Here is a 20,978-nt window from a genome sequence, read left to right on the forward strand (position 1 = left end):
TCAAATTGCCACCCGTTACAACCAAGGTAGGCAGAAGAGCATCTCTGAACGCACAGTGCGTCGAACTTTGAGGCAGATGGGCTACAGCAGCAGAAGACCACACCGGGTACCACTCCTCTCAGCTAAGAACAGGAAACTGAGGCTACAATTTGCACAAGCTCATCGAAATTGGACAGTAGAAGATTGGAAAAACGTTGCCTGGTCTGATGAGTCTCGATTTCTGCTGCGACATTCGGATGGTAGGGTCAGAATTTGGCGTAAACAACATGAAAGCATGGATCCATCCTGCCTTGTATCAACGGTTCAGGCTGGTGGTGGTGGTGTCATGGTGTGGGGAATTTTTTCTTGGCACTCTTTGGGCCCCTTGGTACCAATTGAGCATCGTTGCAACGCCACAGCCTACCTGAGTATTGTTGCTGACCATGTCCATCCCTTTATGACCACAATGTACCCAACATCTGATGGCTACTTTCAGCAGGATAATGCGCCATGTCATAAAGCTCGAATCATCTCAGATTGGTTTCTTGAACATGACAATGAGTTCACTGTACTCAAATGGCCTCCTCAGTCACCAGATCTCAATCCAATAGAGCATCTTTGGGATGTGGTGGAACGGGAGATTCGCATCAGGGATGTGCAGCCGACAAATCTGCGCCAACTGTGTGATGCCATCATGTCAATATGGTCCAAAATCTCTAAGGAATGCTTCCAGCACCTTGTTGAATCTCTGCCACGAAGAATTGAGGCAGTTCTGAAGGCAAAAGGGGGTCCAACCCGTTACTAGCATGGTGTACCTAATAAAGTGGCCAGTGAGTGTATATAATGCACAGTTATGTTTGCAGTCATTTTCAGGAGGAAACTGAGTATTATCTGACAAAATTGCAGGGGTGTCAACACTTTTGGCCACAACTATATCTCAAAAGAGAAAAGCAGCCCAAAGAAACAAATTTCAATAGGGGTGCAGAGCCCTCCCAGGCATGTACCAAACCTTATATGCAAGATCCAAAGAAAAAGAGGCAGCACACTGTTCAAATCCAGGGTTTAAAGTTGCTAAATTTTAATAGCCCATCACAGCAATGTTTCGGCTCATGTTGAGCCTTTTTCAAGCTGTTGCCATTTCTATAGTTATGAGAGCCCCCCTAATCCCTCGTGAGTCTTGCTTTGTGGCTAAGTAGTACTGTACAGCCTTATATTGGGTATTTCTACATTCAGCAGAAATTGTGGGACACATTTTGGTGCAATTTTTACCCAATTCTCAGTGCGAAAATGTAAAATCAGGGGCTAAAGCAAAATTTTGGTGGTAAAATTATTTTTTCTTCACTGCCCAATGGTATAAAATTCTGTGACCCACTTGTGTTATTATAATTACTGCAGCCCCAGATGAATTCATTGAGAGGTGTAGTTTGTAAAATGGTGTCTCTTATGCGGGAGTTCTCCTGTTCTGGCACATCAGGGGCTCTTGCCAATGTGACATGGCACCCTTTGAACCAGTGCAGCAAAATCTGAACTCCAATATGGCACTTCACTTCTGAGCTTTGCACTGTGCCTCAAAAGTAACTTTCTGCTACATATGGGGTATCGGCGTACTTGGCAGAAATTGCACAGCAAATTGTATGGTGCAATTTCACCGGTTATCCTTGTGAAAATGCAAAATTTTGGGGCTAAAAAACATTTTTGTGGGAAAAATTTTGATTTTGTTTTATTTTCACAGCCAACTTTAGAAACATTTGTGAAGCACCTGGGGGATAAAGGGTGCCCAACACAAATCTAGATAAGTTCCCTGAGGGGTCCTGTTTCCAAAATGGTGTCACTTGTGGGGGGTTTCCATTGTTTAGGTACATTGGGTTCTCCTAACACGAAATGGCGTCCCCTAATTATTCCAGCGCCTTCCCTTGTGATCTCTGCCGTGCTCCCAAACAGTAGTTTTCCCCCACATATGGGGTATCTGCAGGCTCAGGAGAAATTTTACAACAAATTTTTGGGTCCATTTTTCCTGTTAGCCTTGCGAAAATAAAATAAATTGGGATCTAAAGTAAAATGTTTGTGAAAAAAGTTAAATGTTCATTTTTTTTTTTCCACATTCCAATAATTCTTGTGAAGTACCTGAAGGGTTAATAAACTTCTTGAATGTGGTTTGTAGGACCTTCAGGGGTGCAGTTTTAAGAATGGTGTCCCTTTTCGTTGTTTTCTGTCTAATAGACCCCTCGAAGTCACTTCATGTGTAATATGGTCCCTAAAAAAAAAAAGATTTTTTTAACATGTTGGAAAAACGGGAAATTACTGGTCAACTTTTCACCCTTATAACATCCTAAGAAAAAAAAGGTTTAAAAAATTGTGCGTATGTAAATGAGAAATGTTATTTATTAACTATTTTGTGTGACAAAACTCTGATTTAAGGGCATAAACTTTAAAAGTTTGAAAATTGCAACCAAATTTCCATTTTTTCACAAATAAATGCAAGTCATCAAATAAATTTTATCACTATCCTGAAGTACAATATGTCACGGGAAAAAAAAAATCTCACAATAATTGGATCCATTGCAGAGTTATTGCAACATAAAGTGTCACTGGTCAGAATTGTAAAAATTGGCCTGGTCATGAAGGTGAAAACAAATAGGCTCTGTGCACACGATGTGGATTCTGCTGCGGATCCGCAGCAGAACTCCAGGTGATGTACAGTACCATTATAGCCTACTGTATGTAAAAAAAAAACGCTGTGCACATGCTGCGGATTTCGTGCGGAATAAAAGAAGCAGCATGTCACTACTTTTGTGCGGTTTTGCTGCAGTTTTCCACCTGCTCCATTCCACAAAACCGCAGGTGGAAAACCGCACAAAACGGCAGGAAAACCGCATGAAAAATGCACTAAATCCGCAGGAAAAATGCAGGTCATTTGACCTGCGGATTTAGTAAAATCCACGGGAGGATCCGCACCGTGTGCACATAGCCATAGGCTTCAGGGGAGGGGGTTAAAGGGCATCTGTGATTAGAATGAGGCCTCCTAAGCTGTCTATGTGGGCATGCAGTTCATAGAAAGGTGAATAAAGTGTTCTCATCTGCGATTTGATGTCTTATTCCAGAGAAATGCACCTTTCTGTTATCAATGAGTATTGTTAAGGCCCCGTCACACATACCGACTCACCAGCGATCCCGACAACGATATCAACGTGTCAGGATCGCTGGTGAGTCGCTACATGATCGCTGGTGAGCTGTCAAACAGACAGCTTAGCCAGCAATCAGCACAGCGACGCGGAGCGCGCGGCGTCGCTGTGTTCGTTAGTTACCAGCGCGCTGATGCAGGGAGCTGGTAACTAAGGTATACATCGGGTATCCAAGGGACGTGCGTCCCTTAGATACCCGATGTGTACCTTAATTACCAGCTCCCTGCATCAGCGCGTTGGTAACTAACGTACACATCGGGTTTCTAAGGGACCCACGTCCCTTGGATACCCGATATGTACCTTAGTTACCAGCTGATCGCTGGTCTCCCGCGTGTCACACGCAGTGTTGCGTGCTGGCCAGCGGGAGACCAGCGACCAAAGAAAAGTCCAGGGCTTTCCATCAGCGATACCGGCAGGGGGGCCAGTCGCTGATCGCTGTTACACACAGCGATCTCGCTGGTGAGATCGCTGATGTGTCACAAAACTTGTGACTCAGCAGCCATCTTGCTAGCGAGATCGCTGTGTGTGATGGGGCCCTAAGTATTACGATCTACAGGCCGGACATAGATCTCCCTAGAATCTGCCTCCAGGGCTTGTTGTAAATGAAAGGAGGGGTTATCATCCTATAATGATACTTACGATAATAGTGTTCCCCGTTTTTCCCCATTTCGTTTGTTATGGTATAAATATTAGATATTATATTTATACCATAACATCCTCTATGCCTATTTGGACAAAGTCCTAGTATAACAAGATAGAGCATCACTTGTGGCATCTGCACAACCCCATTCATGTGATGGCTTCTTTACAAAGAACCTCTGTTAAGTTCTTCATGAGCTGTGGGAATGTGAGGTCTCAAGATTGATTTCTGTGCAGGGGTCTGTATGTGTCCATGCTGTAGGTATTTTATGAACTTGGAGTAGGACCATGGTTGGACGAATGCTTAGTGTATGAGCTCATGAACATCGCAAGTAACCATGGGAAGTCTATATGTAGGTCAACATAAATTCAGAACTTGATAATACAAGCTGAGCAGCGTCAACTGGTGCTTAGAGAAGAATTGTGTCATTGTCCCATGATTACTAAACAAGGCATGACTGTTTCCATCACAGACAACTATAGATTGTTTTCTGCACAAATGAACTGTCAAATTATAGTCTTCACGCAAGTTTGTATATCGGTGAGGAGCAACACATCCAGGTAGCCAAGTTCCCCAATACATGCTCGCTGCCGGGTGCACTTTTGATTTAAAGTTGATTGAGTTTCTTCTGAACTTTGTATGTTCCTGGATCTGCATTCTCCTGTCTAAATATTGCAAAAAATGTATTCCTTATGGTACAGAGTGCTCATTGTACTTGAGACACTGGCGAATGTCGTTCCTTAGTGGGTTCTGGTAATTTGAGTGGTCTTGGGAAGTGACATGAGCTGGGCTGGTTTATCTTAGATGCAACCAGCTGCCACCATTGAAATAACACTCCAGTTTGGCAGACCTGAAAGGGTAATTAAAGAGGTTATTCCAAAAACAAAACCATGAAAGCAGTTGTCTTCTAAAACAACCAGCCTACAGCTTTTTTTTGGGAAGAAAAGATCCAATTGGCCCCGGTTGACTAGTGCAAGGGTCCCTGCAGTTGTAAAGCGCTCACCTGTTTTTTCCCTTTAAGTGTTTACTGTAATTACTTGACACCTCAATGACTATCATCTTCTTAGCATGTTAACTATTTAGCAGCCTCTGTATCCAGAGCTATATATAGTGGACACATGTAAGTGCTCTACTTTTCATGCTGTAAGTGCTATTATTGTCGGGCCGGAGGCTTGCGTGCACTGTACTGATAAGGTACGGTATCTTGGCTCCTGCGGCATTAAAGTTTCAGTGAAGACTTAAGGGGGTTTTACATATAGCGATATCGCTAGCAATATCGCTAAAGCGTCACCGATTTTGTGACGTAGCAGCGCTATTGCTAGCGATATCGTTATGTGAGATACTTACCTCCGACCGCCTCCCCTGCTGTCTGTCGCTGATCGCGCGAGATCGGTCGGGTCCATTTCTCGACCGGCGCTTCCTGCTGGCGCCGACGAGCGACGTGTGGACGCGGGCGGGAGGACGTCAGCATCGCTGCGTGTGAAAGGTAAGTAACGACCGCTGCTGCGTCGCTACATCGCTACTGAGATCTGCCTGTTTGGCAGCTCACTAGCGACCATTTAGCGATGCACCAGCGATTCTGACCGGGTCGTATCGTTGTCGGGATCGCTGGGGCATTGCTAAATGTAAAGGGGCCTTTAGTCCATTTGTGGTGGGTACCGGACTACTGTATTTAAATTCTGTTCTCTATATTCTATACTGGTTACACTACTATACTATCACTTATAAAAAGACACATATACATGTTTTTCTCAATATCTGACATGAAATCAGAATAAACCTTTCCTGTTTTAGGTCAGTTAGGATTACCATAATTATTACTTGCCAAATGCCAGAATAATGATAGAGAGAGAATGTTTTAAGGCATTTTTATTACTTACTGTAAAGTCAAAATTTTACATACATTTCATTAGTATTTGGTACCGTTGCCCTTAACCCCGCAGCTTTTTTCGTTTTTGCGTTTTCCTCTTCCCTCCTTTCCAAAGCCATAACTATTTTATTTTTCTGTCAATATGGCCATGTGAGGGCTTTTTTTTAGCGAGACGAGTTGTACTTTTGAACGACAACGTTGGTTTTACCATGTCGTGTACTAGAAAACGGGGAAAAAAAATTCCAAGTGCAGTGAAATTGCAAAATAAAAGTGCAATCGCACACTTGTTTTTTGTTTGGCTTTTTTACTAGGTTCACTAAATGGTAAAACTGACCTGCCATTATGATTCTCCAGGTCATTACGAGTTCATAGGCACCAAACATGTCTAGGTTCTTTTTTATCTAAGTGGTGAAAAAAAATTCCAAACTTTTGATTAAGAAAAAAAAAAAAAAATGTGCTCCATTTTCCGATGCCCGTATCGTCTCCATTTTTCGTGATCTTGGGTTGGGTCAAGGCTTATATTTTGTTTGCTGAGTTGACGTATTTAATGATACCATTTTGGTGCAGATACGATCTTTTGATCGCATGTTATTGCATTGTAATGCAATGTCCCAGTGACCAAAAAACATAATTCTGTTTTGTGATCAGGTAAATCCTTTTCTTATTGATGGATCGGGCGATTCTGAATGCGGCGATACCACACGTGCATGTTTGATTTTGTTTTTTTTTTATTGGGGTGAAAGGGGGGATGATTTGAACTTTTTTTTTTTTGTATATTTAAAAACATTTGTCTTTAACTTTTGGCCTGCGTCAATAGTCTCCATAGGAGACTAGAAGCTGCCATAGCCCGATCAGCTCTGCCACATAAAGGTAATGGTCAGATCACCTCTATGTAGTAGAACTGCTGACTTGTTATGAGCGCCGACCACTGGGTGGCGCTCACAGAAATCTGGCATTGACAACCATAGAGGTCTCCAGGAGACCTCCGGATGTCATGTCGACACACCGGTGACCCGCGATCACGTGACGCGGATCACCGGTTTGCGTATTTCCGTCATGATTGCCGGATCTCTCGATCTCCTGCTCTCCCGATAGTTGTCGGTGGAAAGTGTTTGGGGGCGTAAAGCATATAGCCAGTAGATGGCGGTCAGGAGAACTGCTCATGTGCACTTATTCAGCCAAATAATAGAGAATTGTCAGTGATGGTTTCGGACCATTTGTCTGTTTTTCTTGCTATGATTTCATATGTGTAATAGAGAGGCAAGACTGATCAAAGCTGACAATTGTGCACATGTCCAGAGTATTTGGAATACCAGCGTGTGTGACATGGAGCGGTCAGACTGTCTCCTCGGTTGTCAGTGGAGTTGGATGCAATACTGTACGGTGGCCCGTGAAGCTCATGTGATGCTGTGTGCAGTTCTGTGCGAGCCATGCTTGTGGAGAATGGTCGCTGTCCGCAGTTCATTGTGCTGTTGTACCATTCTAGTGCTGTAGTCCATGCGAGCAGCAGTGTAAGTAAAATATCACTGCCTCTGTGGTTGTCATTGGAGTGATATAGCAATCTCCCAGCTAATGCTAATCTCTGTTATCGGGCGAATGTGTTGAACTAGCTTTTATGTCAATGAAAGGCCTTATTATTCTACTAGGCCACAAAGCCAGGCAAGAATGCCAGGGGCGGGGAAAAGCATAATAACCCTGGATCCAAATGCAGAACAGGAAAAAACCCAAATAAACAGCGCACACCCAACTGTAGTCTGGCAATAGGACAGGTCTTCGGTGGGTGATGAAAGGTGCCGTTTTATCACTAGCTTTTACATATGCAGATCGTGATGTATCTAAGCTCCATATGCTCTCAGAAGTCACATGGTGGTGTGCCAACAACAGCCCAAGCTTCCAGGAAAGTCGTGGTTAATTTCACTCCTCATCAGTTCTGTGAAGCATGGTGGAAAATATTCTGCTAGCTAGAGGAAACTCTTGGTTATAGTATAACTTTCTGTGCTGCACATTGTCCTGACTTGCTCAAATACTGCTGGGGTCAACACGAAGCAGCCTTTTACTACTAGAAATGGGTGCAATGCACACGATATTGACGTTACACCTGATAAGTGCGCGTGTTGCTTCCAGCCATCAACATTTTCTATTGAGGAGATGATTCCTTAATTATCGTATTTCACTTTTGCCTCCAGCTGTCACCTTGCTTATGTATTTTTTAATGTCTTTATTTTTATATATTTTTTTTTGTTTTTGTACCTTCATTCACATTGGATGGCTGGCTGGTGCTGCCAAAATCAGCATGTTTGGTCAGTGTTTTCCTAATGTATATAGCCACCTTTAGAGAAACCCAGAGCAAGTGGGAAAGTATAGACATTACTGTAAGAATCCCTCTCAGGTGGGTGACTGCTTCAATGGGTGCACTCGTCACCCCAAATATCTCGAGGGCACTAAAAAGAAAGAGGCACTAAGGCTTCCAAATGAAAAGTGGTCTATTCACACACGGAAAAGAGAAGAATTATCTGGGTAAAAAGGCAAAATGAGCAATTGTAAGTACACAGTGCTATGTAGTTTGAAGACTGCACTATATTAAGACTATACAAACTTTGATGGGAGGAGGAGCGCTTCTGTAAATCTGCTCCACATTCAGTAAGAAGTGTGGGCATCTTGATCTACTGCACTTTCCATCACAATTGGAGTGTGAAAGCACTTCAGTCCATTGTGAGAACAGCACAATGCAAATATTGGCTTCCCTCACTCAGTTGCAGCTGGGTTCACGTGTGCACTGTGGCAGTGTGGAGGAAATATGAAATGTGGGCATTTTTATTTTACATGCGCAAGAAACCTAAAACACTAACATTCAATGCATGTGTAAAAATCTATAAATGTCATCACTGTGGATAAGGGGTAATCATGGAAGCGGATCTTTTTGGGGGGACTTTTAAAAAAAAAAAAAAAAAAAAAAACTAAAATCAAGATCCACTTGCACATCATAGGAGTATTTTCAAGTTTGGAAGTTATCCTCTATCCATGGAATCAAGGGGATCACTTTCTGATCGCTGGTGGTCCGATAATTCAGACATCAGTGGTTGTATATTTGCATTGCTTGATCCTTTTTTTGTTCAGCGGAGAGAGACGTTGCTGCTAGGGTTATTCGGGAGAGAGAGCGGTCAGCTGATCTATCATTCAGCCAAAGCTGTCTAATAATCATGGCCATCCTTAGGCTCTCCTCCACCATAGCTGATAACAGCAGACCATAGAAGATTAACTAGACTGCGGTGGGATATTGGGAGGCTGGAGGGTAGGATGGGATATGAATATATGACAAGATGTGACACCGTCTATAGTAATACGCTGATATGTTTGTTATAGTACGGAATCTTAGTGAAAAGAGTCTCCGAAAAAGGGTCCCCTATTTATTATACGCAGGATTCCAACATGCCAAGAGATGTTTATCGTGGTCACGTAGTTAGAAGGCTAAGCAGTTCCTCTGACCGGTGAAGTCTATGACCTGTGTTCTTTGAAGCACTGTTCACCTCACTTTTATGGCATTGGTGTATTGAGCTCAGTAGAGTAGAGATCCTCTGCTGCTCCATGGCCATTTCTGTAAGGAAGGGAAAATATAATTCTAAAGAGCTGCTGGAAAGATCTGTTATAAGGGTTGTCATCCTTTCTGGGGCATTTGGTCGCAGTAGAGGGGGTACCTTTCTCTGAGCCGGAACACAGAGCCGTTCTTAGAGCGGCTCTTCCATACGTGACCGCTGGTTAACACTATATCTGCCTGACAGAGTAATCTGCTTATCCGGGACTCTCAGCAATCAGCTTACTGCTATGTTGTACTGGTATTTAGACTGTCTTCTGCTGATGGCCATGAATTTCCAATTCCTGGCTACTACAGTAATGTCACTTTTCTGGTCTACATTTATAGCATTCTTCTTTTGTCCTAAGAGATTTTACATGCACCTAGCAGCTGATAGATGATTTATCTTTTAATACCTGCAAATAGCTCTGAAAATACACCTGTCACCTCACTATTTGCTGCTAAATATAGAGCTGCTCTAATTACTCACATAGCTGATAGATTTCTGCGCGAGTGGGGAGACGCATGTTCTTCATAAAGGTTAGGAAAAAGCTTCAGAACAATATAATTCAGGTTAGTAACAACGATTTTGACAGTTCCAGTTGACATTGAGCTGAAGAGGTTAATGTAATTGTCTTCCTTTCAATAACTTGTAGATCCATTATTCATTTTCCTCTTCTGTCTGTGACTAATCAATTGGGGTCTCTGAACACCTCTAGTGTTCTGGGCGTGTGTTACTCTAAAAAACGGATCCGTTGACGGAATAGATAACTTTTCAGTCTTTTACGATCCGTGCCTCCTAGTCATCGTTGTAACCGCCCCCCCCCCCCAAAATAAATAAATAAATAATCAAGCAAAAACAAACCCCCAGACCATGGAAGCTCTGCAGACTGTTTTTTGATCCCGCTATAAAAATGAGACATCTTAAGACCTTTCCATTCCCATTCAAATAATGGATCCTCTACTCCAGGGGTGGGCCACCTGAGACCTGTGCTCCGGCCCACAGGCAGATTCCCAGGGACCACAGTGCTCGGGCTGGCAGCTATATTTTGATGGTCACAGGTCCTTTAGGCTATGTGCGCACGTTGCATATTTACTTGCAGAAATTTCAGCATGGTTTCTGCATCTCTTGGCAGAAAAACTCAGCGGAAATTACGTGCTTTCTTAGGCTGTGTGCACACAATGCAGATTTGCAGCGGATCCGCAGCGGATTTTACCACGCAGAAACGTTGCATATCCGCATTGTGATGTACAGTAGCCTTAAAATCAATGAAAAAAAAAACCGCTGTGCAGACGCTGCGGATTTTTCAGCGCGGTTTTCCTGCGGTACAAAATCCGCAGCATGTTACTACTTTTGTGCGGTTTTCCATCTCCCCTGTCACCAAATCCGCAGGGGGAAAACCGCAGTGGAAAACCGCACAAAAACTGCAAGAAAACCGCAGGAAAAATTGAAGAAATCCGCAGGAAAAATGCAGGTCATTTGACCTGCGGATTTCTTCCATTCTGCGTGGAAACATCCACAGGGCCAAAAAGTACGTCTGCACTCAGCCATATACGTTTTTTATGCATTTTTGATGAATGTTTTCATGTGTTTTTGTAAATCCATAGATCTAAATAAAGATATATTATTTAAAAAAAAAAATGTGGTGCCTTTTTCTTTTTCAACCCCGTTTCTCATTCTCCATTTTGGAATTGAAGATCATAATCTCATTACATCCCATGTTAAAATTTATAATGTTTACACACACCAATAGAAGTGAAAAAATAATATATATAGCTGAGGTTTAGTAATGAACAGGTGTCAGCCAGATTCCCTCATCAATAAAACTGAACATAAAGAGTTAAATAAAGACACACACACAGTCACCAGCCTATGTAGGAGCATTAACAAAATTAACCTACATATGTTTTAACAAAACAACAACTGTCAGAAATCTCTGTGAAACACAATATCTGTTTATTTTTCAAAAAATAGAAAATTGCGTAGGCTCCCGTATAATTTTCATAACCAGCAGAGGGAAAGCTGAGGGCTGATGTTAATATTTTGGGAAGGAGCCAATAGCCATGAAGGTTCCCAGGCTATTAATATCAGCTCACAGCTGTTTGATTAGCCTTTATGGCTAGTTTACAGGGGAACCCCAGAAAAAAATTGATTTGGGCGCCCCTATAAAATGGAACCAGCAAAGGCTAGGCAGACACCTGCAGTCTGATATTAATAGCCTGGGAAGGGGCCATGGATATTGGCACCCCGGGGTAAAAATATCAGCTCTCAGCCACCCCAGAACTTTCGCATCTTATAGATTCACCAATTCTGGCACTTAGCCTCGCTCTTCCCACTTGCCCTGTAGTGGTGGCAAATGGGGTTCATATTTGTGGGGTTGATGTCACCTTTGTATTGTCAGGTGACATCAACCCCACAGGTTAGTAATGGAGAGGCGTCAATAAGACACCTATCCATTAGTAACCCCATAGTGATATTGTATAAAAACAGACTCCCAGAATAAAGTCCTTTATTTGAAATAATCACACAGACTTCTTTATTGAATTTAAATTTACCATACTTGCTGAACGCCCAATCCCCGATGCCCTCGTCTCCTGCAAACAATAAAAAAATAATAAACCAACATATACTATCCTGTCCGATGTAGTCCACTTAATACTGAGTGTCCCACGGCGATCTCACGTGTAGAACAGTCACATCGTTAGATGTGACTGCTCAACACGGCAGCTGGTGATACACTGACAGGAGGTAATCGCTCCCGCAATATATTATAACGCTGCCATGAAAGTTCACTGAAGTTCATCAGCTGATCAGCTCCAGTGCTCTCACGGCACCGCTGCATGAAAAAGTTCACACACAGTGGCAGTGCTGTAACTGAAAGCATCGGTGCTGATGAACTCTGGTGAACTCTCACAGTGGCTCAGTGATATACTGCGGGAGCGATTACCTCATGTCATTGTATCGCCGGAGGCCGGGTGAGATCAAAGTTGGGCACTCGGTATTAAATGGGCTACGGCGGACATGGAGTATATGTTAGTTTATTATCTTTGATTGTTTGCATGAGACACGGGTGTCAGGGATTAGGCGTTCAGTGAGTATGTATTTTGTATGTGAATATGTATGTAATTATGTAAATGTTTTGATTTTTTTTTTTTTTACACAATTGAATACAGGCGCCGGATGATGAGACTATTCCCCCATCATCGGCTCATGCTGTCTCTGTTTTATGTGACAGCAGACATAGCCGGATGGGAGTGGTAGTCCCATCAGGCGACGCCTAAGTACAATCACTGTGGGCTGTTCATCGCATGGGTACACATCCGCAGACACACACACACATATTCTCCACACACTCTTCCTCCCTCTACCATCATTTCTTTTGTCAATTTGCAGCGTTTTTGCAGCAAATCCGCAAACCTTTTTACACCTGCTTTTTTGCTGCAGATTTGACCAACTTAATTGAAGTCAATGAGTCAAAAAGAATTGTCATGCTGCGGAAAATAAAAAGCTGCAAATATGGATGGAAATTTTCTGATCATGTGCACAGCATTTCAGGATTGTCATTGCATTACCTTGCGTAAGTATTCCATTGGATTTTTGGACCATTTACAGTGTGGAAAAAAAGTATTTAGTCAGTCAGCAATAGTGCAAGTTCCACCACTTAAAAAGATGAGAGGCGTCTGTAATTTACATCATAGGTAGACATCAACTATGGGAGACAAACTGAGAAAAAAAAATCCAGAAAATCACATTGTCTGTTTTTTTTTTCATTTTATTTGTATATTATGGTGGAAAATAAGTATTTGGTCAGAAACAAGCAATCAAGATTTCTGGCTCTCACAGACCTGTAACTTCTTCTTTAAGAGTCTCCTCTTTTCTCCACTCATTACCTGTAGTAATGGCACCTGTTTAAACTTGTTATCAGTATAAAAAGACACCTGTGCACACCCTCAAACAGTCTGACTCCAAACTCCACTATGGTGAAGACCAAAGAGCTGTCAAAGAACACCAGAAACAAAATTGTAGCCCTGCACTAGGCTGGGAAGACTGAATCTGCAATAGCCAACCAGCTTGGAGTGAAGAAATCAACTGTGGGAGCAATAATTAGAAAATGGAAGACATACAAGACCACTGATAATCTCCCTCGATCTGGTGCTCCACGCAAAATCCCACCCCGTGGGGTCAGAATGATCACAAGAACGGTGAGCAAAAATCCCAGAACCACGCGGGGGGACCTAGTGAATGAACTGCAGAGAGCTGGGACCAATGTAACAAGGCCTACCATAAGTAACACACTACGCCACCATGGACTCAGATCCTGCAGTGCCAGACGTGTCCCACTGCTTAAGCCTGTACATGTCTGGGCCCATCTGAAGTTTGCTAGAGAGCATTTGGATGATCCAGAGGAGTTTTGGGAGAATGTCCTATGGTCTGATGAAACCAAACTGGAACTGTTTGGTAGAAACACAACTTGTTGTGTTTGGAGGAAAAAGAATACTGAGTTGCATCCATCAAACACCATACCTACTGTAAAGCATGGTGGTGGAAACATCATGCTTTGGGGCTGTTTCTCTGCAAAGGGGCCAGGACGACTGATCCGGGTACATGAAAGAATGAATGGGGCCATGTATCGTGAGATTTTGAGTGCAAACCTCCTTCCATCAGCAAGGGCATTGAAGATGAAACGTGGCTGGGTCTTTCAACATGACAATGATCCAAAGCACACCGCCAGGGCAACGAAGGAGTGGCTTCGTAAGAAGCATTTCAAGGTCCTGGAGTGGCCTAGCCAGTCTCCAGATCTCAACCCTATAGAAAACCTTTGGAGGGAGTTGAAAGTCCGTGTTGCCAAGCGAAAAGCCAAAAACATCACTGCTCTAGAGGAGATCTGCATGGAGGAATGGGCCAACATACCAACAACAGTGTGTGGCAACCTTGTGAAGACTTACAGAAAACGTTTGACCTCTGTCATTGCCAACAAAGGATATATCACAAAGTATTGAGATGAAATTTTGTTTCTGACCAAATACTTATTTTCCACCATAATATGCAAATAAAATGAAAAAAAAACAGACAATGTGATTTTCTGGATTTTTTTTTCTCAGTTTGTCTCCCATAGTTGAGGTCTACCTATGATGTAAATTACAGACGCCTCTCATCTTTTTAAGTGGTGGAACTTGCACTATTGCTGACTGACTAAATACTTTTTTCCCCCACTGTACATGCGTAAAAAAACACTGAAAATGCAAAAAAAAATGCATCGTGTGCACATAGCCTTAATGTCTTCTTGCTCTGTGAGCACGCACTCTCGGTTTCACTAATGAGCATTGAGGCATGTGCAATGAAAGATTACCTCCTGACACCAGTGCCAGCATCAGGACGCAGACGCACTTTGTGGGCAGAGTTATCAGGCTATTTTTATGGTCCCCGAAGGATGGTGTAAATATCCAAATGGCCCTTGGCAGAAAAAGGTTCCCCACCTCTGCTCTGCTGGATCATTAAGTTTGTTTTTGGACCAGTTTTGTGATGACCACAATGGAGAGATAACCACTTAACGTGAACAAAGTCTGGTTTATACGGGATCTGTCTGGTTTGCATTTGTTGTTTCTTTAAATGGGGGGAAAAAGTCCTGTATAGAGACCCCATATAAATCGCTGGGCCTTTGCTTCCATTTGGCACATAAGAACATGAATATATAGAAACATGTAATCCAGAGACATGGCACAGCCCGCCATGTAATTTTGTCACATATTGATTACCCCCTGCTCCTACTGTAGGCCCAATGATCGCCCCCTGCTCCGACTGTGTAGGCCCAATGATCGCCCCCTGCTCCGACTGTGTAGGCCCAATGATCGCCCCCTGCTCCGACTGTGTAGGCCCAATGATCACCCCCTGCTCCGACTGTGTAGGCCCAATAGTCACCCCCTGCTCCGACTGTGTAGGCCCAATAGTCACCCCCTGCCCCGACTGTGTAGGCCCAATAGTCACCCCCTGCCCCGACTCCAATGATCATCCCCTGCTCCGAATGTGTAGGCCCAATAATCACCCCCTGCTCTTATGTTTTGGAACTGTTAAACTGTAAAGCACTGTGGAATATGTTGGCGCTATATAAATAAAGATTATTATTATTATTATTATTATTCTAATCCTTGTATCTGTTCTCCTTTTTGTGTGTTACAGTATATAATAGAACTATTCTGAATCACCTTTAAATTCAAATTCTTTGTTTTTGTCCAGTTCCTCTGTTTCTCCCCACAAAATTTGAATATTTTGAAAACTGGGGGCTACATGTTGGGAAGCATCTCCTCCCTACAGAATCTGCCTTTGATCAATAGGTGCACGAGATTGGGCAGTCATGCACCCCTTCGATTAGTGCAATGGTAGATTCCAGTTTGCAATTTATTCATAAATTCCAACGAACAATAACTGGAATAACAAGTTCTAAGAAAAGATGCTGTGGAATTGTTATTTAAAGGGAACCTGTCGGCTGTTTTGGCCGCTATAAGATGTGGCCGCTGCCTTTCAGGGCTTAGCCATAGCATTCTATAATGCTGTAGATAATCCCCCGATCCAACCTGCAAGATAACAAAAATAAGTTTTATTATACTCACCGGGAAAGGGGGTGGTCCGGTCTGATGGGTGTCGCAGGTCCGGGTCCGGCTGCTCCCATCTTCGTGCGATGTCGTCATCTTCCTTGCTTCGTGTAGTGGCTCCTGCGCAGGCGTCCTGATCTTCCCTGTTGAGGGCAGAGCAAAGTACTGCAGTGTGCAGGCGCGGGAAAGGTTGGAGAGGTCCGGCGCCTGCGCACTGCAGTACTTTGCGCTGCCCTCAACAGGGAAGATCAGTACGCCTGCACAGGAGCGTGATGCTGGGGAGGCATGAAGCAAGCAGGAGGGCGGCAATCATAAACGATGGGAGGTGATGGACCCCGGACCTGTGACGTCCATTGGACCGGACTGCCCCCCAGGTGAGTATAATAAAACTGATTTTTCTTATCTTTCAGGTTGGATCGGGGGCTTATCTACAGCATCATAGAATGCTGTAGATAAGTCCTGAAAGGCAGTGGCCGCATCTCATAGCGGGCAAACAGGTGACAGGTTCCTTTTAAAGGGGGATGTAAATCTTTATGAAAACACGCTTTATGGCAGAACCAGATCAAACTGCGGATGGTATAAGATGGGACTGTGGACGCACCAATGAATTGCAAGACTTTTATTCCCTTAGACTCTGTACACCTATGTTTGTTTTTTAAAAAATACAGTATGTTTTCCGTATTTGTATTCCTCATTAAATAACAATTCTTAGACCTCTTTGTTCCTGTTATTCTTCTCTGGAATGTCTCAGTATATTGTCAGCTGGATGAAAGGGGTATGCAGCTGCACTGAGTGATCAATGTTGGGCTGTAGGGCGACATCTCCCAAGTTTTGAGCTTAAAGAGTTATCAATTTATTCATAATATTTTGGGTAGAAATAACAAGGAAATTATGCAAAAAAACGAATTCTAAATTCAGAATATGTATTTTTATTGAAATAAAAGCGTTACAAAGTTGTGCATTTTGGGTTGCAGTGTCCTTTCATCAGACCAACAAAGCAATGTATCAGGTTGGTTTGTGCATCGCCTTTACTACTCTAGCCCTGGATGAATTGTGGGAGATGGTGGCATATAAGGACTGTGTTCATTGCTCAGCTTGCTTGTGTAATACCTTGGTCAGCTGCTCCAGTTAGATCTGACTGTGCTTCTAGCACTGATGCATGAATTGCCATTAGCTTTATTGACCACATGAGTAATTAATGTTCTCTTTTTTTGTCTTGTGTTTTTCAGGTATGGCCTCACAAGTCTTGGTGTACCCACCATATGTTTATCAAACTCAATCAAGTGCCTTTTGTAGTGTGAAGAAACTGAAAATAGAACCAAGTGGTTGTGTGTACAGCAAGAGGAGCTATCCGCGCACCGACCTGAATGCTAGACACTTTGGATTTGCACATCCATCCAACAAGAGTAGGGCTCCTGCTCAGACAAAGAATCCAATTGACAGACCTCGCCAGCAGACTAGCGCCTCCCAAACCAGCGCAGTCACATTAAAAACCAACACAGGTGCTCCTGGGGACCGAGCAGCGCAGGCGCAGCCAGATCCAGCAGAGGCACCAACAGTTGGGACACCGGATTGTGTATCAGATTTGCTGGAAACGCATCAGCGATGTGGATTGAAGCGTAAGAGTGAAGAGCTGGAAAACCAAGGTGGCACCATGCAGATTGTTGATGAATTGTCTGTACTGCCTGCCATGCTACCAGGCAACGCAGCAAACCCAGTAGCTGTTGTGGCAACCACTGGTGCTTCTAAGCAGAATGGGGCTAGTGTGGATGGTGACTATCAGTTGGTACAGCATGAAGTGTTGTGCTCGGTTAAAAATACTTATGAAGTACTGGATTTTTTGGGTCGGGGAACCTTTGGACAGGTGGTGAAGTGTTGGAAAAGGGGGACAAATGAGGTGGTGGCTGTCAAAATCCTAAAAAACCATCCTTCATACGCACGCCAAGGGCAGATTGAGGTGGGCATCCTTGCCAGGCTGAGCAGCGAGAATGCTGACGAGTTTAACTTTGTGCGTGCGTACGAATGCTTTCAGCATCGGAACCACACTTGCTTGGTGTTTGAAATGTTGGAACAGAATTTATACGACTTTTTAAAGCAAAACAAATTTAGCCCATTACCCCTGAAAGTTATCCGGGCCATCCTTCAGCAGGTGGCCACTGCACTGAAAAAGCTTAAAAGTCTTGGTTTAATTCACGCTGACCTCAAACCGGAGAACATCATGCTGGTGGATCCCGTGCGGCAACCTTACAGGGTGAAAGTAATAGACTTTGGCTCTGCTAGCCATATATCAAAGACTGTTTGCTCAACGTATTTGCAGTCCCGTTATTACAGGTAAGGCTTGTTTATTGGTTTTTACCTATTAAATATACCGCAGTAACTTATTCTCCTAAAAGGTAGTGTTTACTGTGTGTGTTTTTAGACTTTGTTCAGTTCTGATGTAGAGAACTGCTATAGACAGCTGGTCATTGGTTGTCACCGCGTAGACATTGGTGGCATAATGCAGTGTCCGATTGTTGGAGCCTGATTCCACTGATTACGTGGGGAAAGGAAAAAAATCAGTAACACTATGCACCCAATAAATTAATTTAAACTGGGCCAATGTTATGGCACGTCTCATTTCTGGCATCGCTGCACCTTTGATCCAGCGATCTGCGGAGGTCACATCAGGCCTACCATACTCAGCTGAACATTGGGGACATGTCTATGCTGTGACAACTCCTTTAAATAGAAATTGCACAGTTGAGCTAGAAGTATCCTTACAATGGATGTATAGGGTTATTTTTTTTTTTTTGACAGCAGGATTTACTCCTAGGGAAGTATTGGGTACATTTTTTCAGCAATCTAATACTGTTATTTATTGATTCCTGTGTTATACCTAAACACCACATGTGTGCTTAAAAACCATTGTTCCTGCCTCCGGTTTGTGGACTAGTCAGGGACTGCGGTTAACGTTGTGGCCCCCAGTGGTGTGACAGACATCCCAGCATGTGCAGGGAGGAAGAGAAGACGACCTGTCTGTACTCCCTGTACACGCTAGGATGTCAGTCACGTGGGTGTGATCCCAGCACGATGCGGCAGTGATCGGTCGCTGTCTGGTGAGGGGTACGAAGAGACGATTAAACATTGTTTGTAAACACACAGACACCATTCAGGTATAACACAGGCGTCAATAAGTTCTGGTATTGGGAAGGTGACAGTGCACTCCTAATACCTCCTAGCAGTAAATCTGCAGGCAGGTTCCTTCAATATCGTGATGCTCCTGCAGCAATTCCCCGGTGCAATTTACTTGGACACACAAATCTCATTTTCTTGTAAATGATCTTGTATTGATTGCACCTCGTTTTCCATTGCACGGTTATGTGCTATTTGCCTGTATAGATGGGGCTAGTTTGTAAATGACTTATTTTTTCTGTAGTTTGGGCAGTCTAGAAGTTTCTGTGCATCGTGCAATATTGCCGGCTCAGCATTCTAGAGAATACTTCACGTATTTGCCCCTGTTAGCTTTTACGTCTTCATTTGTCATTGCTGTCTCATTCAGCAGCGTTAGTCCCACATTTTATGTAGCTGTGTATTACTTTATAGGCTCAGAAATCAGATGCAGGAAGGCGAAATGAACTGATCGCTGTGTTTGGATGCCAGTTTGGCAGGAGTTCACCCTACAGTCTGATCTAGTTGACTTTTGAAGAGGAGCTCCACCATTAAGCACTGATTGTACTGTTTGAATAACTTCCTGTTTGTGGCACATTAGTATATGGGAGGGGGGAAACTTTTCAAGATGGGTGGTGACCATGGTGGCCATTTTGAAGTCGGCCATTTTGGATCCAACTTTATAAATGGCCCACCCTGTAGTCTGAATATGTCCTCTGGATCCCACTTGTTTGTCCTCCCTCATTGGGTTAGATCACAGTGGCTGGGAACCGTGGACATTAATGCAAGGCCCTAAGTATCCATAGTGTAGCTTTTCAATTATTTTGCTTGCTTAAGTCTTAATACTCATTATTACACCCCACAATTTCTCTTTATGGAATAATGGCAGGAACCACAGGATGAAGTTGGGGGCATGCAGAACAGGCAGTGTTATGAGTTCATTTTCTCCTTCACCATTGAGGTCTGATGAACTCCCTCTTCTGGTGAAGGAAGGTAGTGAGACTGATTACCAAGCACGTGAGCTGGGAGAGGTTGACTGGGCGACGGGCATCTCTGACTGGATATAAGGCAGCCGATGCCCTTCTGCCTCGCTGGTGAATTCTCTGTGGAATTCTAGGAGACCAGTCTGATTCCTGCTCCTCAAAAGCTAAGTTTTCTGCTTTGCCTTTTTGCATTTGTGTTTTGGTTTTAGTTTGCCTTTCTTTTCTGGATTCTGCCATTCCCTGCTGGGGTGAGCTGAATTCCTTTGTGTCTTTTTGCTCTGTCTTCAGAAAATACCTGAGTACTGACAGTCTTTTTGAAGCCTAGCGTCTTCAGGGCCTTTTTCCCTGTCAGTCTGTTGGCTCTTATTTTGATAGGGTTTTTCGCGGATTGCAGACAGCAGCTTTCCTATCCTGTCCTATCTAGTTAGCTTGGGCCCCATCATTTGCTCAGCCTATCTTTCTATCTGTTAGTGTTTTTTCTTCTTGCTTCACCGTCGTTATATGTTGGGGGCTGACTATTGCTTTGGGGTCTGCTCTGGGGCAGTTTAGATTTCCCTTTCTGTCTTTAGCCTAGGCTGTTCTCCGGCTGTGATCGAGGGGTCTAGGGCATCGTAGGAACCCCCCACGGCTACTGCTAGTTGTTGTTGATAGGTTCAGGGGTCTGCAATCCGATAGCTGCCAACTTCTCTGGTTTTCTGGACTTAGCTAGCATTTCTGTTTTTGCCTCCTACGGTGACTCATTCATAACAGAATCACCAGCCATACCGCAGATCCTAGGGTACTCAATAGCAGGAAAGAATTAAAAAAAAAAAAAAAAAGTGTTTATTTTTTCCTCCATATCTCTGAGGCCGTAGGGGGAATTTTTTTTTTTTTTTTCTCTCAATGGAGATAAAGCAATTGTCTGATCGTGTGGAGCAGCTCGCTGCGGAAGTGCGGGGAATTTCCGCCTACCTTGCTCATTCACATGCTGCTGAACCAAAGATCCCTACTCCTGATGTGTTTTTTGGGCATCTGT

At 43.5% G+C, this 20,978-nt stretch overlaps 1 protein-coding gene across 1 annotated transcript in view; it reads left to right on the forward strand.

Annotated features, from left to right (window-relative positions):
* The window catches only part of HIPK3 (homeodomain interacting protein kinase 3), a 184,342-nt gene that overhangs the window by 20,697 nt on the left and 142,667 nt on the right, over window positions 1–20,978 (forward strand). Inside the window, exon 2 of the mRNA XM_073576340.1 lies at window positions 17,063–18,164. Coding sequence (XP_073432441.1) covers window positions 17,063–18,164 — 1,102 coding nt within the window. The remainder of the gene's footprint in view (window positions 1–17,062; window positions 18,165–20,978) is intronic.

The sequence above is a fragment of the Dendrobates tinctorius genome, unplaced genomic scaffold, assembly GCF_039654945.1.
Source record: "Dendrobates tinctorius isolate UK_male_01 unplaced genomic scaffold, ASM3965494v1 ptg000048l, whole genome shotgun sequence".
Classification (NCBI taxonomy): Eukaryota; Metazoa; Chordata; class Amphibia; order Anura; family Dendrobatidae; genus Dendrobates; species Dendrobates tinctorius.